At 43.6% G+C, this 19,938-nt stretch overlaps 1 protein-coding gene across 2 annotated transcripts in view; it reads left to right on the top strand.

Annotated features, from left to right (window-relative positions):
- Positions 1-19,938, top strand: part of AMPH (amphiphysin) — a 248,408-nt gene that overhangs the window by 154,343 nt on the left and 74,127 nt on the right. For both annotated transcript variants that reach the window (XM_027071625.2, XM_027071623.2), the window contains exons 6-10: positions 4,081-4,188; positions 6,362-6,447; positions 15,945-16,020; positions 16,905-16,987; positions 19,174-19,312. In XM_027071625.2, the coding sequence (XP_026927426.2) occupies positions 4,081-4,188; positions 6,362-6,447; positions 15,945-16,020; positions 16,905-16,987; positions 19,174-19,312 (492 nt within the window). The remainder of the gene's footprint in view (positions 1-4,080; positions 4,189-6,361; positions 6,448-15,944; positions 16,021-16,904; positions 16,988-19,173; positions 19,313-19,938) is intronic.

Genomic DNA, 19,938 nt, shown 5'->3' with positions numbered 1-19,938 from the left:
GGGTGCCTGGGTGGCTCAGTTGGTTAAGCATCCGACTCTTGGTTTTGGCTCAGGTCATGATCTCACGATTCATGGGTTCAAGCCCTGCATCAGGCTCTGTGCTGATAGTGTAAGGCCTGCACGCAATTCTCTCTCTCTCTGCCCCTCCTCACCCTCTCTCTCTTTCTCTCTCTCTCTCTCTAAAAATCAATAAATAAACTTAAAAAATTCTTTAAAAAAGGACAGATGCCTGGGCCTTGCCTCGACTAATTAAATTTGCTTATTATTTGCTTATTAGTTATACGTCTGTAACTTTTTAGTGGTTGCTCTACAATTTATAACACGTCTTTAACTTTTCCTGTCTAACTTCAAATACTCTCACAACACTTTCATATAGAGAATATATTTCCAGTTCTTTCCTCCCGTCCTCTGTTATTATCAGACGTTTTTCCTTTACAAATGTTATAAACCCCATGGTACATATTTTCTGTTTCCTTTTATGCTCTAGATAATCAGTTACCTTTTCAAGCAATTAAAAGTAAAAAACCAAAATCATGTATATTTACCTTGAATTTTATAATTTCTGGTATGTTTTTTTGTTTTGTTTTTTTGTGGGTTTTTTTTGTTTGTTTTTTGTATAGCTCTACTTTGTATTAAAATTCCCATAACGAAAGTGAGTTCTTTCAGCTTTTGTTTGTCTGAAAAAGACTTTTTCATTTTCACTGTCGGAAGGCATTTTTACTGGGACTAGAACTCCGAGTTGGCAGATTTCTTTTTCTTTTGTTTTCTGTACTTTAAAAATGTCATTTCATTGTATTCTGGCTTCATAGTTTCTCAGGATTAGTCTGCTGTAATCTTTGCCTTGTTCTTTCTGCTCTTCTTTATCCTTGATTTTAAGCAGTTTGGCTGTCAAGTGTCTGGATGTGTACTGTTTGGTGTTTATCCTTCTTGGGGTTTTGTGAGTTTCTTGGGTCTGCCCTTTCATGTCTTTATTATTATATAAATTTCTCAGCCAATATTTCCTCAGATATTTCTTCTGACTTACCCTCTCATCTCTTTTGGAAAATCCATTGATACGGTGTTGGACCATTTAATATCAGGTCTTGTATGCTTGATTCTGTTACATTTTCAACTCTTAGTTCTCTTTGTGTTTTAATGGGAATAATTTCTCTTGATGGATTTTCAAGTGCAATCTTCTTTCTTGGCTAAAGTACAGCAATTGGCCTATCAAAGACATTTTTCCTTTCTGGTATCATTTTTTTTTTTTTTTTACTTCTAGCATTTCCATTTGATTTTTTTAGAAAGATATTTTCAATTATTTTTAACGTTCATTTTATTTTTGAGAGAGAGAAAGAGACAGAGTGTGAGGGGGGAGAGAGAGAGGGACACACAGAATCTGAAACAGGCTCCAGGCTCTGAGCTGTCAGCACAGAGCCCAACACAGGGCTCGAACTCACGAACCGTGCCATCATGACCCGAGCTGACGTCGGATGCTTAACCCACTGAGCCACCCAAGTGCCCCTCCATTTGATTTTTATTTGACTATTAAAGTTCCCATATTTCTGTAGACATTATTCCTCTGCTTATGTCTGTTATCTTCCTTTTGCAACTCGATTCTTGTTTGGTATTTCCAACATGTCTGAGGGATCATGTCTGAGTCTGGTTTGTGGATTGCTTTATTTTTTTCTCATGGATGTGTGTGTGTGTGTGTGTGTGTGTGTGTGTGTGTGTGATAATTTTAGAATGAATCCCAGGCATCATGTGTAGAATAGTAAAGACTGAAGTAACATTAATGTCTTGAAATGGGCCTATCTTTTCGTCAGGCCAGCAGCATGGGGATGCAAGTCAATCTGATGAATTGAAGTGGTTTGGGTTTGTTGGTACTGTTGTTACTTTCAGTGCACAAAGGCTTTCACATTCCTCTAGACTTGGGCTGCTAATGCCTTGTTCTGCTCTCTTAACCTCTGTCATGTTTTTAGACTCGGGTTGAGGTCTGGTTTTTGCCTCTCCTTTGGCCCACATGGACAGGCCCGTGGATGCGAGATCATTTTTCTGAGTGTCCTTGTTTCCATCAGATTTTGGTTCCTTGTATGCTTGTATTGCAGAAGGGGGCCCCCCATATATATTTGCTCTCCCACCAGTGGGAGGCAGCTATTGCTTGTTATTGAGCGTTGGACTTATCATGGGGGCAAGGCTGTCTTCTGGTATGCTTTCTTAGCCTGTCTGAAGCAAAGTCAGCCTCATATCTGTGGTTGGTTTTTTTTTTTAATTTTTTTTTCAATTTTTTAAAAATTTACATCCAAATCAGTTAGCATATAGTGCAACAATGATTTCAGGAGTAGATTCCTTAGTGCCCCTCACCCATTTAGCCCATTCCCCCTCCCACAACCCCTCCAGTAACCCTCAGTTTGTTCTCCACATTTATGAGTCTCTTCTGTTGTGTCCTTCCCTGTTTTTATATTATGTTTGTCTCCCTTCCCTCATGTTCATCTGTTTGGTTTTTTTCCCTCTGGTTGGTTTTGAGCAGTTTCCTGCCCCTGCCCGAGTGGGAACAGACCTCTGCGTCTTAAAGGGGTCAGACTCTGGGCCCCAGAAGGTTTATGCCCCTCCCCCGAATGAGTAGGGACTTTTTCATTTACCCTTCTTTGTGGAACAGTGTTCTTTGCATGTAGCGTAGGGGACAGAGGGGTTTCCATCACCGCCCCCTCTCCCCCAAGGCCAGACTGGTTTTGCTTCTGCTCTTCACCATCAAGCAGTGGATCTCTGCCTGGGGTCTGTGAGTAGGAGGATTTCTCGCTCCCTCCTTAAGCCACTTAAAGCTTTTGCCTTGTAAGAGAAAAATGTCCATTGACACAGGCGTGGTTTGGTGCCCACGCTGTGTAACCATAGCTCATCTCATTCTCACCTGCACTGCAAGGGAGTGTCGTGTTCCCAGACTTTTTCACAGCATCCAAGGGAGGCCCAAGGAAAGAACTTACCCCTGAGTGCAATTTGCCCTCGTGCCTTGGCCACCCAGCTTTCCAAAGTGATACCTTACCCCACATTAGGCCTTTAACAGTTTGTTGAAATTTTAGCTGACCTCCTCATGTCCACTTGTATGGTAGCCACAGCTGTTACCTGTACCCTGGTGTGTTGGCACAAATGGTCTGTTGGCTTATCTCTTCTCGGATGGATTTTCCCTCTTCCTGAATAAAAGAATTCAGATTACTTTGTTGCCTTGTGACCTTAGGTCTCTGATACAATCAATGAGAGTTACCCTTTTATAGATGATCCACATTTTTTCTTGTCGGTGTGAGAGTGACATTTGTTGCAGTTGTCTGTATCCTAAATGGAAGTGGGAGTCTCTAGGAATCAACGTATTTTTAAAGCTCCTCGGGTGATTCTAATGAACAAAAGGATTGGGGAATACTTCTAGGAAGAAGGATTTTTTAGGAAGTAAATCCGTTTTATAGAATTGCTGTTGGTGTGAGTGTTATTTGAATTGTAAAACCAGGGGCGCTTGGGTAGCTCAGTCGGTTAAGCGTCTGACTTCGGCTCAGGTCATGATCTCACGGTTTGTGGGCTCGAGCCCCAAACTGGGCTCTGTGCTGACAGCTCAGAGCCTGGAGCCTGCTTCGGATTCTGTGTCTCCCTCTCTCTCTCTGCCCCTCCCCTGCTCGCGCTCTCTCTGACTCAAAAAGAAACATGGAAAAAAAAAAGAAGTGTAAAAACAAATGCTAACATAGTTTTCCATGATCTTCAAAGTGGAACACTTCACGATTTAGAGGAGAGGCTAAAAGACAGTATAGGTTTACTGCTCTCCTCAACCAGTTCTGGAAATTTTCTGATTTTTGACTGTACATTCTACCCTCAACTGACCAGCCTAATTACTATCAAAAGGGAAGATATTTACCTAATGGTTTTTACATAAATGGTTTTACATAAGAATTGGAGGTGTATTTTGGAGAATTTCCAGGTATCATTTGTCTGCTGAAATTCTGGCTCACTTCAATCTCTAGTCAAGATATTTGGTTACTCTGGACAAGGAAAACATTTCAACAGTCAAAAAGAGACTCTATGACCACGCCTTTTCCTTATTTGTATGTATTTCCTTGTTGGCAGAATCGCATTGCAAAACGCAGCAGGAAGCTGGTGGACTATGACAGCGCTCGCCACCATCTAGAAGCTTTGCAGAGCTCCAAGAGGAAGGATGAAAGTCGAATCTCTAAGGTAAGGATTGATCCCACCATTGACACCACTCTCTACGTTCTATGACTTCTGACAGTTTCTCTTTTTAAGATTGAATACAAGCAGATTGGGAGGAGTCAATATGGTGGAGGAGTAGGGGGACCCTAAGCTTGCCTTGTCCCACAAACACAGCTAGATAAGTATCAGATCATTTTGAACACCTAAGAGATCGATGTGAAGGCTGAGAGAGCAAAATTAAATACAAGCATACCTCAAAGATCTTGTGGGTTCAGTTCCCGACCACTGCAATAAAGCAAATATTGCAGTAAAGCAATCAGATGCATGTTTTAGTTTCCCGGTGCAAACAAAGGTTATGTTTACGCTATACTGTAGTCTGTTAAGTGTGCAATAGCATTATGATTAAAAACACAGCGTGCGTATCTTAACTAAAAACACTTTATTGCTAAAAAAATGCTAACCATTACCTGAGCTTTCAGTGAATCATAATCACTGATCCCAGATCACCATAACAGATGTAATAATAATGAAGATGCCTACATATTGCAAGAATTACCTGAATGTGACACAGGGACATGAAGTGAACAAGTGCTGTTGGAAAAATGGCACCTGTAGACTTGCTTGGTGCTGGGTTGCCACAGACCTTCAATTTGCAAAAATGTCAGTTATCTGCACATTACTGTAAGGTAAAGCGCGCGCGCACACACACACACACACACACACACACACACACACACACAAAACAACCGAGGTATGCTTGTATTTCCTTTTTGAAGGAGATTGGAAACAGGACAGAATTTCAACTGCATCATGGTACCTACGGGCTGCTTTCCATAATTCTTAAGTAAAAAATAAGGTTCTGCATGTTACCATAGAGTACACGTGGCTGACACTGACTCCTACATTTTGATCAAAATAAACCTTGGCCCCCAACAATCCTGCAGGGTCAGTGAAAGTAACGTGTTCCCACACTTCCTTCTGTGTTTGTAGTCCGTAGTTGAAGCTAAAAGGCAGATTCAGAGAGAAAACCAAATTTGAAATGCTAAGATATAACCTGTGATTGTCAGAGAGCCCAGCTATGGGCTAGATTTGTGGAACTGATTCATTTTCTTGTAGAAAACCCATTTCCGCAGCTTTTACTCCGTATGCCCATTACTTACAGACACCAACTAACTGACACCTGGTAACTACTCGCTTTGCTCCCAGTCTTGCCTCCTCCTGTCTGCCTACACACAGCTGTCTGAATAGTCTTTCTGCCTCACATCTCTAGATCTGTTTCCCCACTGCTTGTCTTTTAATGGCTGCCATTGCCATTGCCTGTAGAAAGCAAATCTAAGTTCCTTAGCAGGCGTACGAGCCCTGCACAACTTGGTGGTTGTTCATCCTACTCAACTTTCAAATTTTCTTTCCCCTCTGCTTCCTCCCTATGCATATCCTAAGCTAGAGCCCCCGTGACCCACACCTCAGTTCCCGAGCGGCCATGATAAGAGCTCTGCTTCGTGCACAACCCCATAGATGCCAGGCACCATGATCATCCACATTGTCTTTTCTTAATAGTCACAATAGCTGTGAAGGAGGCATCACCATCTCCCATTTTATCAATGAGGTATCCAAGGTGAAGAAAGTGAAAACAGCCTCCCAAGTTTCCACAATTGGTAAGCTAGGGTTCTGGCTACTAGGGAACGCCACCTTCGTGCATTGGAGTGTCTGTCCACCCCCTTCTTTAGCAAACATTTGCTGATTCTTCAAGAGTCCATTAGAATATCACTTTCCCTGTGGAACCTTCTCTGTTTCTATACCATCTTCCCCAATAGCATGCTCTGCAACACTATCTTGTAATTATTTTCACTTCCCGGTAGACTGGGAGCTCTTTGGGAAGCATCCGTGTGCAGTATCCAGAGCAGAGCAGTGCATGTGACAGTTAACCCGTTTTGTGGCATGAATGGATCTGCCAGATTACAAAAGCACCCATTGTAATTGAGTCAGTTTCTGTGTCTCAGTAAGACTTCGTGTTTCTTATCGGAAACGGTTTTGTGGATTATAACCAGACAAATTTCTGTCCTTCTCAAAATGTTTCTTGGATGCCATAAAGCTATTCCTATTTTATGTTTAGTGCTGTTGTTGTACATAACAGTGGCTTGTGTTTCAGTGAGACTTTTTTTTTTAGCGTAAACACGTGTCAATGTGTCCTTTCTAGGCAGAAGAGGAATTTCAGAAAGCACAGAAAGTATTTGAAGAGTTTAACGTTGACTTACAAGAGGAGTTACCATCGTTATGGTCAAGGTAAAGTTTCTGTGCAGGGTGTACGTGTCCCATTTAGAAGATCGAGAAGAGGCGATATCCCTTCTCTTATCTTTATTGTTTGTGATGCTTCAGGGCCATCGAACCTGGCAAAACGTTCTATGTATCTATATATCTGTGCTTTTCAGAATGGTAGCTGCCTGCCACACGTGGCTGGCTGTTGAACTCTTGGAATATGGCTCGTATGGTGTGAGGAAGTGAGTTTTTAATTTATTTTGCTTTGACTCATTTAAATTTAAATAGCCACACGAAGCTAGCAGCTGCTATATTGATGACACAGTTTTTAGACCTTGATATATTTCTCAAGTGGAGTCTCCCATCTCAGAAAGAGGCAACAGGAGAATTGCCCTTAACTTTGAAATTTACAAGGATACCCCATTAGCTCTTGGCAGAACTCCCTTGATCCCCAGAGGTCATCTGGTCTTCAGGCTTGGATGCCAAACCCTGTGCTTTCAGCTCTGACCTTTTTAACCTGAACTGCATTCCCATTTTAAGCACTAAATATTTTTCTTTTATGGTTACTCTGCATTTCTCATGGCATTAAGTGCATTTTCCATCCCTTGTCTTATTTTTCCCCGTCAATGGTAGAACCAAGAAGCTGTTGGATGCAGTGGGGACTTCCGCCTCTCAATTTCCATCGGCACCTCATGTGACCATGCCATATAAACACATTTGCACTTGCTATGCAACATTGCTTTAAGACAAATCCTCTGGCCCGGTTTCCAACCAGACTGGCATCCTCAAAACCTTCCTATCTAAAAATTCTGGAAGTCCTACTTATCCTTTAAAACTGTAAGCGTTTTGAGGGTCTAGAGTGGAGTTTGTCCGTGTTTGTGTCCACTCCGTGTTTATTTTTGAAATAACTAGAGGAAATTTCGGCCAGTTCACTCAAGAATCAGCCTGTAAGGCATCCCACTTCAATGTCCAGCCATAACCCAAGGTTCAACATGTGTGAAATTAACTCCTCGCTCATCTGAATTTACTCATTCTTTCCACACCTGCATTTCTCTTTTTGGTACTGTCATTCTTGGGCTCCCCACCTCAAAGCTTTGGCGTCATTAACTATGGGAAGCCAGAGGACCATCAAAGGAATCAATTTATCCTTTCTCTGTGGTCTTCTGGATTGGTCTCTGCCTCCGTATTCTCATTGCCACCACCCATCCCCTCATCACCCTCCTGTTGAGGCAAATATCTATTCATAACTTTCATGGAGTCATTCGTGCCTATTTAAAACCACAAATTATAGGGGCACCTGGGTGGCTCAGCCAGTTGTGTGTCCGACTCTTGATTTTGGGTCAGGTCATGATCCCAGAGTTGTGGGACTGAACCCCATGCTCAGTGCAGAGCCTGGTTGAGAGTCTTTCTCTCTCCCTTTGCCCCTCTGCCTCTCTCCCCTGCTTGTGCTTTTTTTCTCTCTCTCTCTCAAATTTTAAAAAGAAGATAAAGTCACAAATCATATGAAATTATGGGTTTTTTAAGAAGTATATTTTTTCATTCTTATATTTCAAAAAAACCTTGTATCCAAAATCTTTATGCACATCGTTGGCACCCATGTCTTTGTCCTCATCAAGGCTGACTCATGAAATGTCAGCCAGGAGTTCTCCCCAGCTTATCATCTTCCTCAACATCCCCAACACCAGTTGTGATTTGCATACAATTTAAACAGTTCTCCTGTTCATTTCCCCTCTAAAGGAATTTTTGTGATCTCAAATGTCATTACTTACCCAATTGCTTTTTAAACTGATCTTTATGAGAACTTAGGTACCACAACGCTCAACACTTCCAGTTATGAGATAATACTCCCAGGAAAATTGCCAAAATTCCCCAAAGGTGGGTATTATTTGCCTTAATACGTATTGGGTATGGAACAAAAATATTTCTTCTTAATGTTCTCGATAAGCATCCTAAACTAGCATTGACTGATGAGGTTTCAGGCTTATGTGTCTTCCCCAGATAGTATTTGGTCATTCAAAATAAGGAATTGTCAGAGTATCTTGTAATATGAAAGACTTTAGAGGAACTTAAACACAATGGGAATATTTGAAGGACAAGTTTTGGAGAGAAGCCATTCCCCTTATCTGCCATATACAATATAAATACTTCAGTGCTCTTTGTTTTTAAATGTTTATTCATTTTTGAGAGAGTGTGAGTGGGGGAGGGGCAGAGAAAGAGGGGGACTGAGGATCTGAAGCGGGCTCTGTGCTGACAGCAGCGAGCCCAATGTGGGGCTCGAACTCACGAACCGTGAGATCATGACCTGAGCTAAAGTTGGAAGCTCAACCGAGCCACCCCAGTGCCCTGCTTCAGTGCTTTTTAATCCACTGTGACTTATTTCCGCACTCAAGGGTTTTTCCTTTTTACGTCAGTCAGGTCCTGCCCTTTGATCCAATCCTAGCTTGGGCCTTTGTATATACTCTTTATATATACCATGGTTTTTGACTAGACCTACATTATTCAACCGCAGTAATTGTGTGTACTGTGTTTATACGAGAGGAGAAGAGAGCGCTCATTATTGTTGAATACTTTGTATTTTCCAGGTATCAGTTTATTCACTTTACACACATAACCTCAATCGTCACAATTGCATATATCCCCACCTCACGAACGAGGAAGCTCGGGATCATACTGGTTAAACACTTTGCTGAAGATCGTTGCGTTTATACATCCTGAAGCTGGCACTTAAAAACACTTCTGTGGTGTTGCCTGTAAATCCTGATTGTCTGCATTTAGGACTTCTCCTTATGTAAAATGAGACCGTACGCAGGCTTTCATAAATAAAGCTTAGTTCATAAAATTGTCTTATTATACATATGTTTTCTTCCCAGCCATATTACTCCACCTTGAAATTGCAGTTATTTGTGTCTTCCGGCCTCCCTGCTATGGTGGGTTGAGGAATGAGAGCTCCGCTATTTAAGGAAAGTGCAGAAGTCCCTGAGAAGGAATGATCACAGATGTAGGAGGAGGCCCGGGAGAGTAGTATCTTAAAAAGCCCAAGAATGGCGAGAGTTTTAAAAGTGAAGGCGTGCCAGGAGAATAATTGGCAAAACGGAGGTCAAGCAGAGGAGACTAAGGGTGTATTGTCTTGGTGAGCCTCTAGACAGGCTCCAGCTGATGGCGGGGTCAGAAACCTGACTGCAGCCATTGGAGACACCATGGTTGATGATGTAGAAGGATATCATTTCTTATTTGAGGATCTTGACTATGCTGGGCCTGAGGAATAGTGGTAGCAGATACAGGGGGAGGAGTGGGCAGGGGAAGCCTTCTAAAATTAACCGGTATCACTTTGAGGGGCTCGGTCAGTTAAGTGTCCGGTTTTGGCTCAAGTCATGATCTTGCGGTTCATGGGTTTGAGCCCCGTATTGGGTTCCGTGCTGGAGCCTGGAGCCTGCTTCCGATTCCCCCACCCTCTGTCTCTCTCTCAAAAATAAATAAGCGTTAAAAAATTAATTTGAAATAACTGGTATCATTTTGAGAAGCCGACAGTGGCAGCGGCACAGGTTGGGATGATTTAGGACTGGGGATTTCTGGAGCCAGTAGGGGACAGGGGGATAAAGACGAGGTGTTGGCACAGCGACCAGCCAGTGGTGAGAGGTATGCCACAGGGCCCGAGCTTGAGAAAGCAAGATGCCGAGCCTGAGGGGGACGACAACCTGGAAGGAAAGGGGCACTGATCTCAGAGAGATTAAGAAAAAAATCAACAAGTGGAACAGAAGTGAATGAATGAAGGATCTTGTGGTCTAGGAAATTAGGTTAGGGAGCAGGCCTCTTGATTGTCTCCTATCAGTTGTGAGCCATGGATGGCCAGACCCAGGATCCGCAGCAGAATTTATTTGAATAAGCATGTGAGTTACGAGTTTGTTTCTTGGTTTAAGAGTCGGATGTCGAGGTCTGCTGTGTTCGTGTTAGGATTCGGTGAAGGAGAGCGAAGGGAATCAGGAGATGTGCGCTGTGGACAGTCAGTGGGGTGGTGGCCTGGGGGTTGGTAGATGAGCCGTACAGGGCCGAATACGTGCGGCATGAATCTCAGAGGAGGGAGTGTCAGGGGCCCAGAGGAGCAGGGGCCAGCTAGGAGAAAGTTCTTCGCTCTCCCACTCCACCCCCCTGGTAAGTGACGGATGGCACAGGATGCTTCTTCCATTGCAGGGGGTTGTGGTGAGGGGGTCGCAGTGACCCCCCCGCCCAGCCCCACCCCTGCAGATTTCCCTGAGGGAAGTGCTGAGGGGAGTGTCCTGGCCTGCACTGCTGTGACAGCTCAGCTGACAATCCTTCCCGTTGTTTCCAAGAAGAAAAAACCATCTTAATAAAGAAATTAAGTGGGGCTTGAGAGCTAACCTGAAGGGGCCTGAGAATGCTTCAGAGGAGTCCTTCGGGGACATGGTAATGTCTTAGTCCCTTGTTTATGAAGAGCGTGTGGAATACCTCGCAAACACGTAAAAGCAGTACTCTGTGGATGTCTGGTTCCCTGCTGGTGACATCAGGTTTTTACAAGCCAAGGGCAACAGTCAGCATATGCCCTTCCAGTGGAATGAGTGCCACGTTTGTTGGCTCATTCGTTCATTCATTGAATATTTACTTGCACACCTGCTCTGCCCTGGTGCCGTATCAGGTGCTAGGCCTGTAGTAGTGACCTGCTTACAGGCAGGCCCTACTTTGAAAGAGTCTCCAATTTCATAACTTGAAGAAAACCCTTATATGACGAATTACATCAAAAATGTCCAACACATTTTTTTCTAAGTTAAACACATCCTAGTTGACTTAACTTCGAAATTCTAAAATGAGCCACAAAAATATTAGAAAATCATTTGATATCTGTTTAGTCATGTTAAACAAGGTCTTTATTTCTTTCTGGCACCACACCACTTATTTCTCTAAATAATAATTGATATAAACAAGATACGCTATATATCAGACAGCAAAACTAACAGGTAGAAGAACGGGAATTCTTGTTTTTTTGCTTAATGTCTCTAAGAATCACTATGTTTAATAGCAGTTAACCTTCTAAATAAAAGGGGGGGGAGCACTAAGAAATGAACATAAAAAATGAATAGGTTACTCGCAAAAGAAGAAATATAAACGGCTATTAAGTAAATGAAGAAAAAAGTATTAACTTTAATTGAAGGAATATAACTATAAAAGGCAGCCGGGTGCAAACTCTTCGCCCATCATATTCCCGAAGGTTTTGTGCAACTTCGCACTGAACGTCAAGGAAGTAGAAGGACCCCACCCCCGTGGGGGCAGCTTGGAAGTGCACACCAGAGCCTCTGTGGTCTGTGCCTCTCACACAGCGTTTGCACTCAAGGCACTTATTCTAAGGAAATAGTCGAGCCATGCACCGAGTTTTAATTCGTAGGTCATCGTTAGGGTTTTGTTCGTCATAGTGAAAAATCAATGAAAACAAAGCAGTCCCCGCCAATGAACTTCAGCTACACCCCCTCCCCCATCCATCTGCGCCTGCCGTCTATTTAAATCTGACCCTCCTTCGGGCCAGCCCAAGTTGATCCTCTCAAGCAGACGTTCGCAGCTGGCACAGGGCCTGTCAATTCCCCCATCTTCTCAGTTCCTGTAGCTGTTTCTGTCTGAACCTACTCATTTTTGGTATTCAGTTGTGTATGGCCTCTCGTGGTAACTTTAACATTGGCATTCTGCGTCTTTCACTCACCAGGGTGGGTGAAGTGTGTGTTCATGAATCCTCCCCTCGGGGACTCCTGTAAGTGGACTGTGTGTTCCTGGAGCCCCCGGAGCCCACCCCTAGACATGAACCCAGAGTAGATAGGCCCTTCGTTGAGCAATTGAATGACGGGAGGTATGAGGAATGACCGGTTGATGGGGGTCCTGAGTTGGCACTTACAGTGCCGCCGGAAGTCTTCTCTGCCACATACGGTGAGCTGGACCCTCTGCCCAGTGTTGTCAGTGCACCTGCAGACTCCCCTCCTGTACAGGTGCTGCTTTGTTAGCTTCCTCAAACACAGGTCCTCTCCATTCCCCTGTCCCACACATGGCTAGGGGCTGCAAATAACCACTGCCTGCAAATAAACGCATACTTCACGGTCGGGAAGATCCCCTGCCCCAGCGCACAGGCCTGCCTCACTGCTCTTATCTCCCAAGCTTCTGATCTGACCCTCCCAAGTAGTTGCTATTTCCCAAACACCCTGTGCCAGGATTTTCTTTATTAATATATGTCTGTTTATCTGTCACCTATCAATATATACACACAGACACACATATACACACACACGCACAATGGAATATTATTCAGCCATAAGAAAGGAGGGGCACCTGGGTGGCTCAGTCGGATGAACGTCCAACTCTTGATTTCAGTGCTCAGGTCATGATCTTATGGTCATGAGATCAAGCCCCATGTCAGGCTCCACGCTGGGCATGGAGCCTGCTTAGGTTTTGCTCGCTCGCTCTCTCCCTCTGCCCCTCCCTTGCTCACTCATGCTCTCTTTCAAAAAAAAAAAAGGGGGGGGGAGATTCTGCCATTTGGGATAATATGGATGGACCATGAGGGCATTAAGCTGAGTGAAACAAACCGGACAAAGACGTATGTTCCACTTAATGTTTAGTATCTACAGTGATTATGTCTCTCAATTCACCTATTTTTATTTTGATATGAAATAATATACACAATATATGTCTGTGTGTATATGTATATGCATATATATATATATATATATATATATATATATGCAGGTGTACGTATCCTGTATGTATATATGCATATACGTGTGTGTGTGTATATACATGTCACACCTTCTTTTTATTTATTTATTTATTTTAATTTTTTTTTAACATTTATTTATTTTTGAGACAGAGAGAGACAGAGCATGAACGGGGGAGGGCCAGAGAGAGAGGGAGACACAGAATCTGAAACAGGCTCCAGGCTCTGAGCTGTCAGCACAGAGCCCAACGCGGGGCTCGAACTCACGGACCGCGAGATCACGACCTGAGCCGAAGGTGGACGCTTAACTGACTGAGCCACCCAGGCACCCCACACCTTCTTTAATCATTCCCCGGTTGATAGACACTTGGATTGTTTTCATCTCTTGGCTCTTATGAATAACGCTGCAGTGAATGGGGCAGTGCCTGTATCTCTTTGAGTTCCTGGTTTCATTTCCTTCAGACATATCTCCAGAAGTGGAATCACTGGGTTGTATGGTAGTCCTATTTTTACCTCTCTGAGGAGTTTTCCCCAGTGGCTGCACCAATTTCCATTCCCACCGACAGTACACAAGGGGTCCCTTTTCTCCACATCCTTGCTAACACTTGTTATCTGGTCTTTTTGATGACAGCCATGCTGATGGGTGCGAGGTGATTCTACTGCATGGTATCCCTTGTATGTGGAATCTGGGTGGGGGAAGGCAAATTCATAGAAATGGAAAGTAGGAAAGTGGATGTCCGGGGCTAGGAGGTGGGGAAATAGGGAGAGGTTGGTAAAAAGGTATACACTTTTAGCTGTGAGTAAGGTCTGAGGATCTAATGTAAAACATGGTAACTATAGCTGATGACACTATACTCTATAATTGAAATGTGCTGAGTGTAGAAGTTAAATGTTCACACACACAGGATACATTTATGAAGTGAGAGCTGTGTTACTTAACTAGATGGGGGAACCATTCACAATTGTGAATCAGGTCACCACAATGTACACTTGAAATATCTCACCATTTTAATTATCAGCTATACCTCAATAAAGCTGAAAAGATGAAGGAAACCCAAGTAAACTAGTCTTCTAAAATAAAAAAAAAATTAAGTGGAACACGGTAGGAACTTAAGGCACAGGTTAAGATGTAGAAAAAGTAAGTCTTACTGGAGTTTCACATGGTACTTAACCATTATTTCATCTCTGAATCTCTAAATTGGGTTTTTATCTTTTATCTTGTTAAAATTCTAAACCCTAATTCATTGGAGAGAACAGAAATCATGATACTCGTACTTAAGCAGAATTTCTTGTCACACAGTCCGTGCTTTTCTATTGGTTTTCCTCCTTTTGGATCCAAATACAGGTTCTCCGGTTATTAATTACGAGACCTTGGACAATTAGTATGTCTGTGTCTTGGCTGACCTGGATGTAAAATGAGGCTCACTACCCTGGAGGTAGTTACAAGAATTAAGTGAGGGAATAAATAAAGGTGTCTATTACATGGCAGCTCTTTCTATTGGCTTTAGTGATAATGGAACATTCGTCCACTTGGCTTATTGGAATCTTGCTCAGTACAAGGCACAGCTAAATAGGAAGGTCCCCTTTTATCTATGCTTTCATGTCATTGTTGAAATAAGAGGGGCCCTCCTGTGTACAGGCACATTCTTACTCCCCAGTAATAAGTTATTATTAAATAACAAAATTATATATTAAACAATAAATTATTCTTATTACAACCTTCCCTCCCCGCCCCCCCCGAGTATATGTTTATTCCATATATCTGGCCTGTCTAATGTTTCTGGCATCTAAGTTCTTACTTGGGATTTAGAATCTCATGAACCAGTCAGGATTCTGGAGTTATTTTTGAGAACGTCATTGAAACAAGAACATGAATGAAATCAAAGTAGTAATTTATTAGATGGATTCAGAAAGATTGAATTAATGCAGTGTCCTCATTTAGAGCAAAGGGAGCCCATTCAGGAGGTACTGGGCTGAACCCTCGGGGTTGACGGGTGTGCTTACTATTAGGGACCTAAAAGTCCCACCCCCTGGCTTTGCTTCACAAACCTGTTTGAGATACTGTGAATGGACACCTTGTGTCTTTATTTGGCCCTCTTACTTTAGCTGAGGAATTGTAGTTAATCGGTAGGTTTTCTATTTCTCCCTGTCCACCACATTTCAGAATCCAAAATGATAGTATGTATATGTCATAAAAATTAATGATAAGCTTCTCTCTCTCCAGCCCTTTACAAGACACACGTCTAAAATATAAGCAGACTCTTAGGGCAGTGGTTCCAAATGTGTTCTGTCTGCAGGAGCAGCAGCCTCAGTGTTACCTAGAGCCTGTTGGAGATGCAAATCCTAGGGCGCCTGGGTGGCCCAAAGCTTTGGACTTTGGCTCAGGTCCCGATCTCACGGTTCATGGGTTTGAGCCCTGTGCTGGGCTCTGTGCTGACAGCTCGGAGCCTGGAGCCTGCTTCAGATTCTGTGTCTCCCTATTTCTCTCTGTCTCCCCTGCTCACGCTCTGCATCTCTCTCTCTCAAAAATAAATAAACTTAAAAAAAATTTTTTTTTAAATGCACATCCTCCACCCCTATCTGAGACCTGCAGAATCTGAAATGCAGTCCTGGTGTTCCCCACGTTGTGAGAGCCACTGTCTCCACACGTCCACTGCCTTTGGAGAGATTGTGCTGTGGGCCAGCAGATGTGGCCCAGTGTTAGTCACAATTATATAAAGGAAACCTGTTCCTAATGCATTTCATTGCCATTACAAATGCAGTTTTGCTGACTGGTCTTTCCCTATTCTTCTTTCCTCTTTGTGTCTCTACATGGCAGACGAGTTGGGTTTTATGTCAACACTTTCAAAAATGTTTCCAGCCTCGAGGCCAAGTTTCATAAGGAAATAGCAGTGGTAAGTAACGATTATTTTTCCTTATGGAACATAAAATAAGTGAACTTTTTTTTTTTTTCTGAAAGCAAATGAAATGGCGTAGCATTGTCACTTACTTGCGAGTTTGTTTTCATAGCGTGTTATTACTCTCAGTGGTATTTCTCCAGTATTCCTCCAGGCCCTCAGGAATCCTGGCCGGTCTTCGTTCCTCTTCCGAAATGCTTTTTCTCCCTGTCACAGTCTCACAGTCTTGTTTTGTTTGGTTTTTGTTTCCAGTCAGCTTTAAAAGTTGGCGTTTAAAAGTGATACTTTTTGAGGCTGAGGAAAAATTGGTATCTGAGCATTCAGTCAGCAGTCCTGTCGTCAACTAATATTGTCTTAGTTCAGCAGGGTGGTCGTACGACTTTATCTCTAGTAGAGTCAGCAGAAACAATAAGGGTTTGTTTTCCATTCTGTACTCTGGTTGAGAAATGTATTTTGGTTTTTTAAAGGTTTATTTGTGTTTGTGGCCTTTCAGTTTTGACATAAGTTTTTTTTTTTTTTAATTTTTATGTATTTAGTTTGAAAGAGAGAGAGAAAGAGCAGGGGAGGGGCAGAGAAAGAGGGAGACTCTCAAGCAGGCTCCACATTGTCAGCGCAAAGCCTGACGCCGGGCTTGAACTCATGAACCTCGAGATCATGACCTGAGCTGAAGCCGGACACTCAACCGACTGAGCCACCCAGGCGCCCCTTGATATGAGTTTTAGATTGTCCATTTGCAGAATTTAAAGGTATCCTGAGGCCATCCCTATCGTCGTTAAGGTTCTCAGTTTTTCAGTAAACGCTTCCTCCTCTCTTAGGGCAGTAGCCTGAATCGGCACCAGAATGACTTACAGCTAACAGACCAATGGTCTCCATCCCTTTAGCTTTGCCACAAATTGTACGAAGTGATGACGAAGCTGGGCGACCAGCACGCTGACAAGGCCTTCACCATTCAAGGAGCTCCCAGGTAGGCCGTGTTCTTCAGACCCAAGGTCATGCAGTGCTTGTCACAATTTCTGCAGTCTGCACCAGCCCATGCTATTTTAATCCTTTTAGAAAACTCTAACACTAAGGAGTCTTTCCACTGTCAGCCTCTGTTCTGTGTTCACCTTAACCTTTAGCCTTTAGATTTACTCACTGTGGGCTTTGGCCATTGTCACCGTAGAATTGACTATCTGCCTGTCTCCATTTTCCATGGGACCTGTCGGCCAGGGTATACATTTTTAACACGTAATTTCTGGTTGTGCACCTGTTACTTTCTTTGGAGAAGAAAGGAATTCCTAAACTCCCAGCACTTAGTCCTTATGCTTACTGTCAGTGCTGGATCTTCAATGAATCCATTTTGGGAAGTAATTGACACCTCACCAGCATCTTACCTCCTGACTTGACCTTGCAAATGCTGCATTGTTTTGGTCCTGTCGCACGTTGATTCTGTGAGTCAGTCGGTCAAATACACCGATCCTTCTCAGGCATCATATGTTCAAGGAAGGCAGGCTCGTGAGCCTTGGGCTGGAAATCAGAAGACCCAGCTTTCAGGTTTGTGATCCTGCAGTTAACAGGCTTTGCCTTCCTTGAGTGAGTCCATTAATCCTTTGGGTGAAGATCTAATTTTTTTTAATCAACAGAAAAAAAAAGATGGTGTTGAACTAAATGGCTTGTAAGGTAATATGCAGTCCTGACATTCTCTATTTGCAATTTCGACATCAATCATCATATTGAGTCCTACATATACCTTTATAAAAACACACACTCCTACCCATGTTAGTGTTTGGATTTCTCTGTAGAGAGCTAATTTTCTTAAATGATACTCTTTGTATTAGCCATCCTCATAATAGTCTCTGCTACAGCTGCTATCCCAAGTGAGCATTTAGGATCTCTTATCCTTCGAAGGGAAAGAACATTCCCTACAAGAACACATGAAAGGAGTGGAAGGAAGCACTGTTTCCAATATAGTATCTCAGCATGAACTTGGAACAAAGAGGAAGTTATAAGAGGAACGTCGCAATGACATTGGGTGTTTTGGCTGTAAAGCACGTGAAAAACTTAGGGGGTCCTCCCTCGTAGAGACGTGAAACAAACGTGTCTGAACACTTCAGTGTTGCTGAATCAGATAAAATGAAGACAGAGTGAGGCCATTGCCACTTACCAAATGTTCCTTTGGTTTTTTCAACATTCCTCCGCAGAACGAGGTGGTGAGTGAGCTCAGTGGGCTCCCTGTTGAGTGTAGATTGGATCCGCGCTTCCCGACAGAGGACATGATTGCTGGCACGTAGTCTCAATCATGTGGCCCATCCGTGTTCCCCGCAGGACTCACTCCCTTGAATATGTAGATCATGCTGTGGTGTATGCGCTAGTTTATTTTGGGGTAGAGACGCTGTTCCCTCAATCTGTAGACGTTAGAAGGTCTTAGAGAATAGGATGTGTCCCAAGTGCCCTCCTCCCGTTCATCACCTTTGAGCTGGTCCCACGCCTCTGGCCCAGTGCCGGGGATGCGGTGGGTTCTCAGGAAACATTGCTGACACTCTGCCTTCACATAATTCGTTCGTGCCTGTCAAGGTGTCTGAGTGCAGTCATTGTTTTACAAGGTGTAGAAAGGGGAACAAGTAACGAATTTGTTTCCAAATGTTATCAGAAAAGACTCATAAAATCCTACTCAGCGCTATCCTGAGGATGCCTTTAACGTAAAATTTATCATTTTCACGGTGGGTTTTTCTATCGATTACGACCTAGTAACATTCTGAAGGAAATCAAAAGTTGAAAGTGGCTCAGCTAATTCAGCTTCTCTTTGGAAGATTCTTGCAGAGCCTGTTTGGCACAGTGGAGAGAACAAGGGGTTTGCATTCCCAAGGCCTGAATTCAGAGCCAGCAAAATGCTGAGTGACTTCAGGGGTTTTTAACCTCTCTGTGCCCCGCTTTACGTGGGGACAGCAAGGCCTGGGTGTTGTGAGGTTAGAGATGATGTATTACGAATGGGGTCTGGCATCCAGTGAATAATAAATACTGTACATAACAGCCAGAATTAACCTAGAAGGGGGCTAAACGAGAGCCAAAACCTATTGTGCCTCAGGATTCCTTTGGGCTGAAGGACCCCTGAAACGTAAGTGCTGTTCTTTAGACGGACCATTGCTGACTCTCATGTGTTTGTTCATCCAGCGATTCTGGTCCTCTCCGCATCGCAAAGACCCCATCGCCGCCCGAGGAGCCTTCGCCCATCCCGAGCCCAACAGCTAGTCCCAATCACACGCTGGCACCTGCGTCTCCTGCACCAGCAAGGCCTAGGTCACCTTCACAGGTAGGAAGAGGTCAAGTACATTGGGACAAATGAAAGAACTCGGCGTGAGGACCCCTGTCTGGGATAGTCCCAGGGTCCTGGGGCATCAAAAGGAGTTTCCAGTTGGGGAGACTTCAAGGCTGTCGGCATTGTGATGGCCACTAAGGAATCAAGCTGTTTTTCCAGTTTGGAGCCCTACATCCTCACACACCCTACGTTTGAGTGTGTTGAGACCTCTCTCCACAACCTCAGCTTCCTTCCATGCCCTCCTCTCCTCCCACCTCTCGCTTTCAGAAGGCTCTGATCGGTCCTGCCTTCTGCTAGGACCTCCCTTCCTCCAGCACTTTCGGTTACCCTTGGGTCAAGTATGGCCAAGAAAGCCGTGATGTTTATACGCCATTTCATAGTCTGGGTACTACCCACAGTGTGTGGCGCACGAGCTCAACAAAAGCGTCTAGAAGAAATGATTGGGGGAAACCGGAAAGATTAGAAAAGGTAAATACAGAGAACCATGGCCGCCTTCGTCTTCCCCACTTTGGGTGAAGATGAAGTTCCTACAGGAAGACTCAAAGTCTCCAGTGCGGTGCAGGCTTTGAAAGTAAGGCAAGTCGTGAGAAGATCCAGGGAATAGTTCTGTCAAGTTCTTA

Source organism: Acinonyx jubatus, chromosome A2 (assembly GCF_027475565.1).
Source record: "Acinonyx jubatus isolate Ajub_Pintada_27869175 chromosome A2, VMU_Ajub_asm_v1.0, whole genome shotgun sequence".
NCBI lineage: Eukaryota > Metazoa > Chordata > Mammalia > Carnivora > Felidae > Acinonyx > Acinonyx jubatus.
Note: the sequence above shows the minus strand (reverse complement) of the source record. Positions and strands in the feature narration are given on the sequence as shown.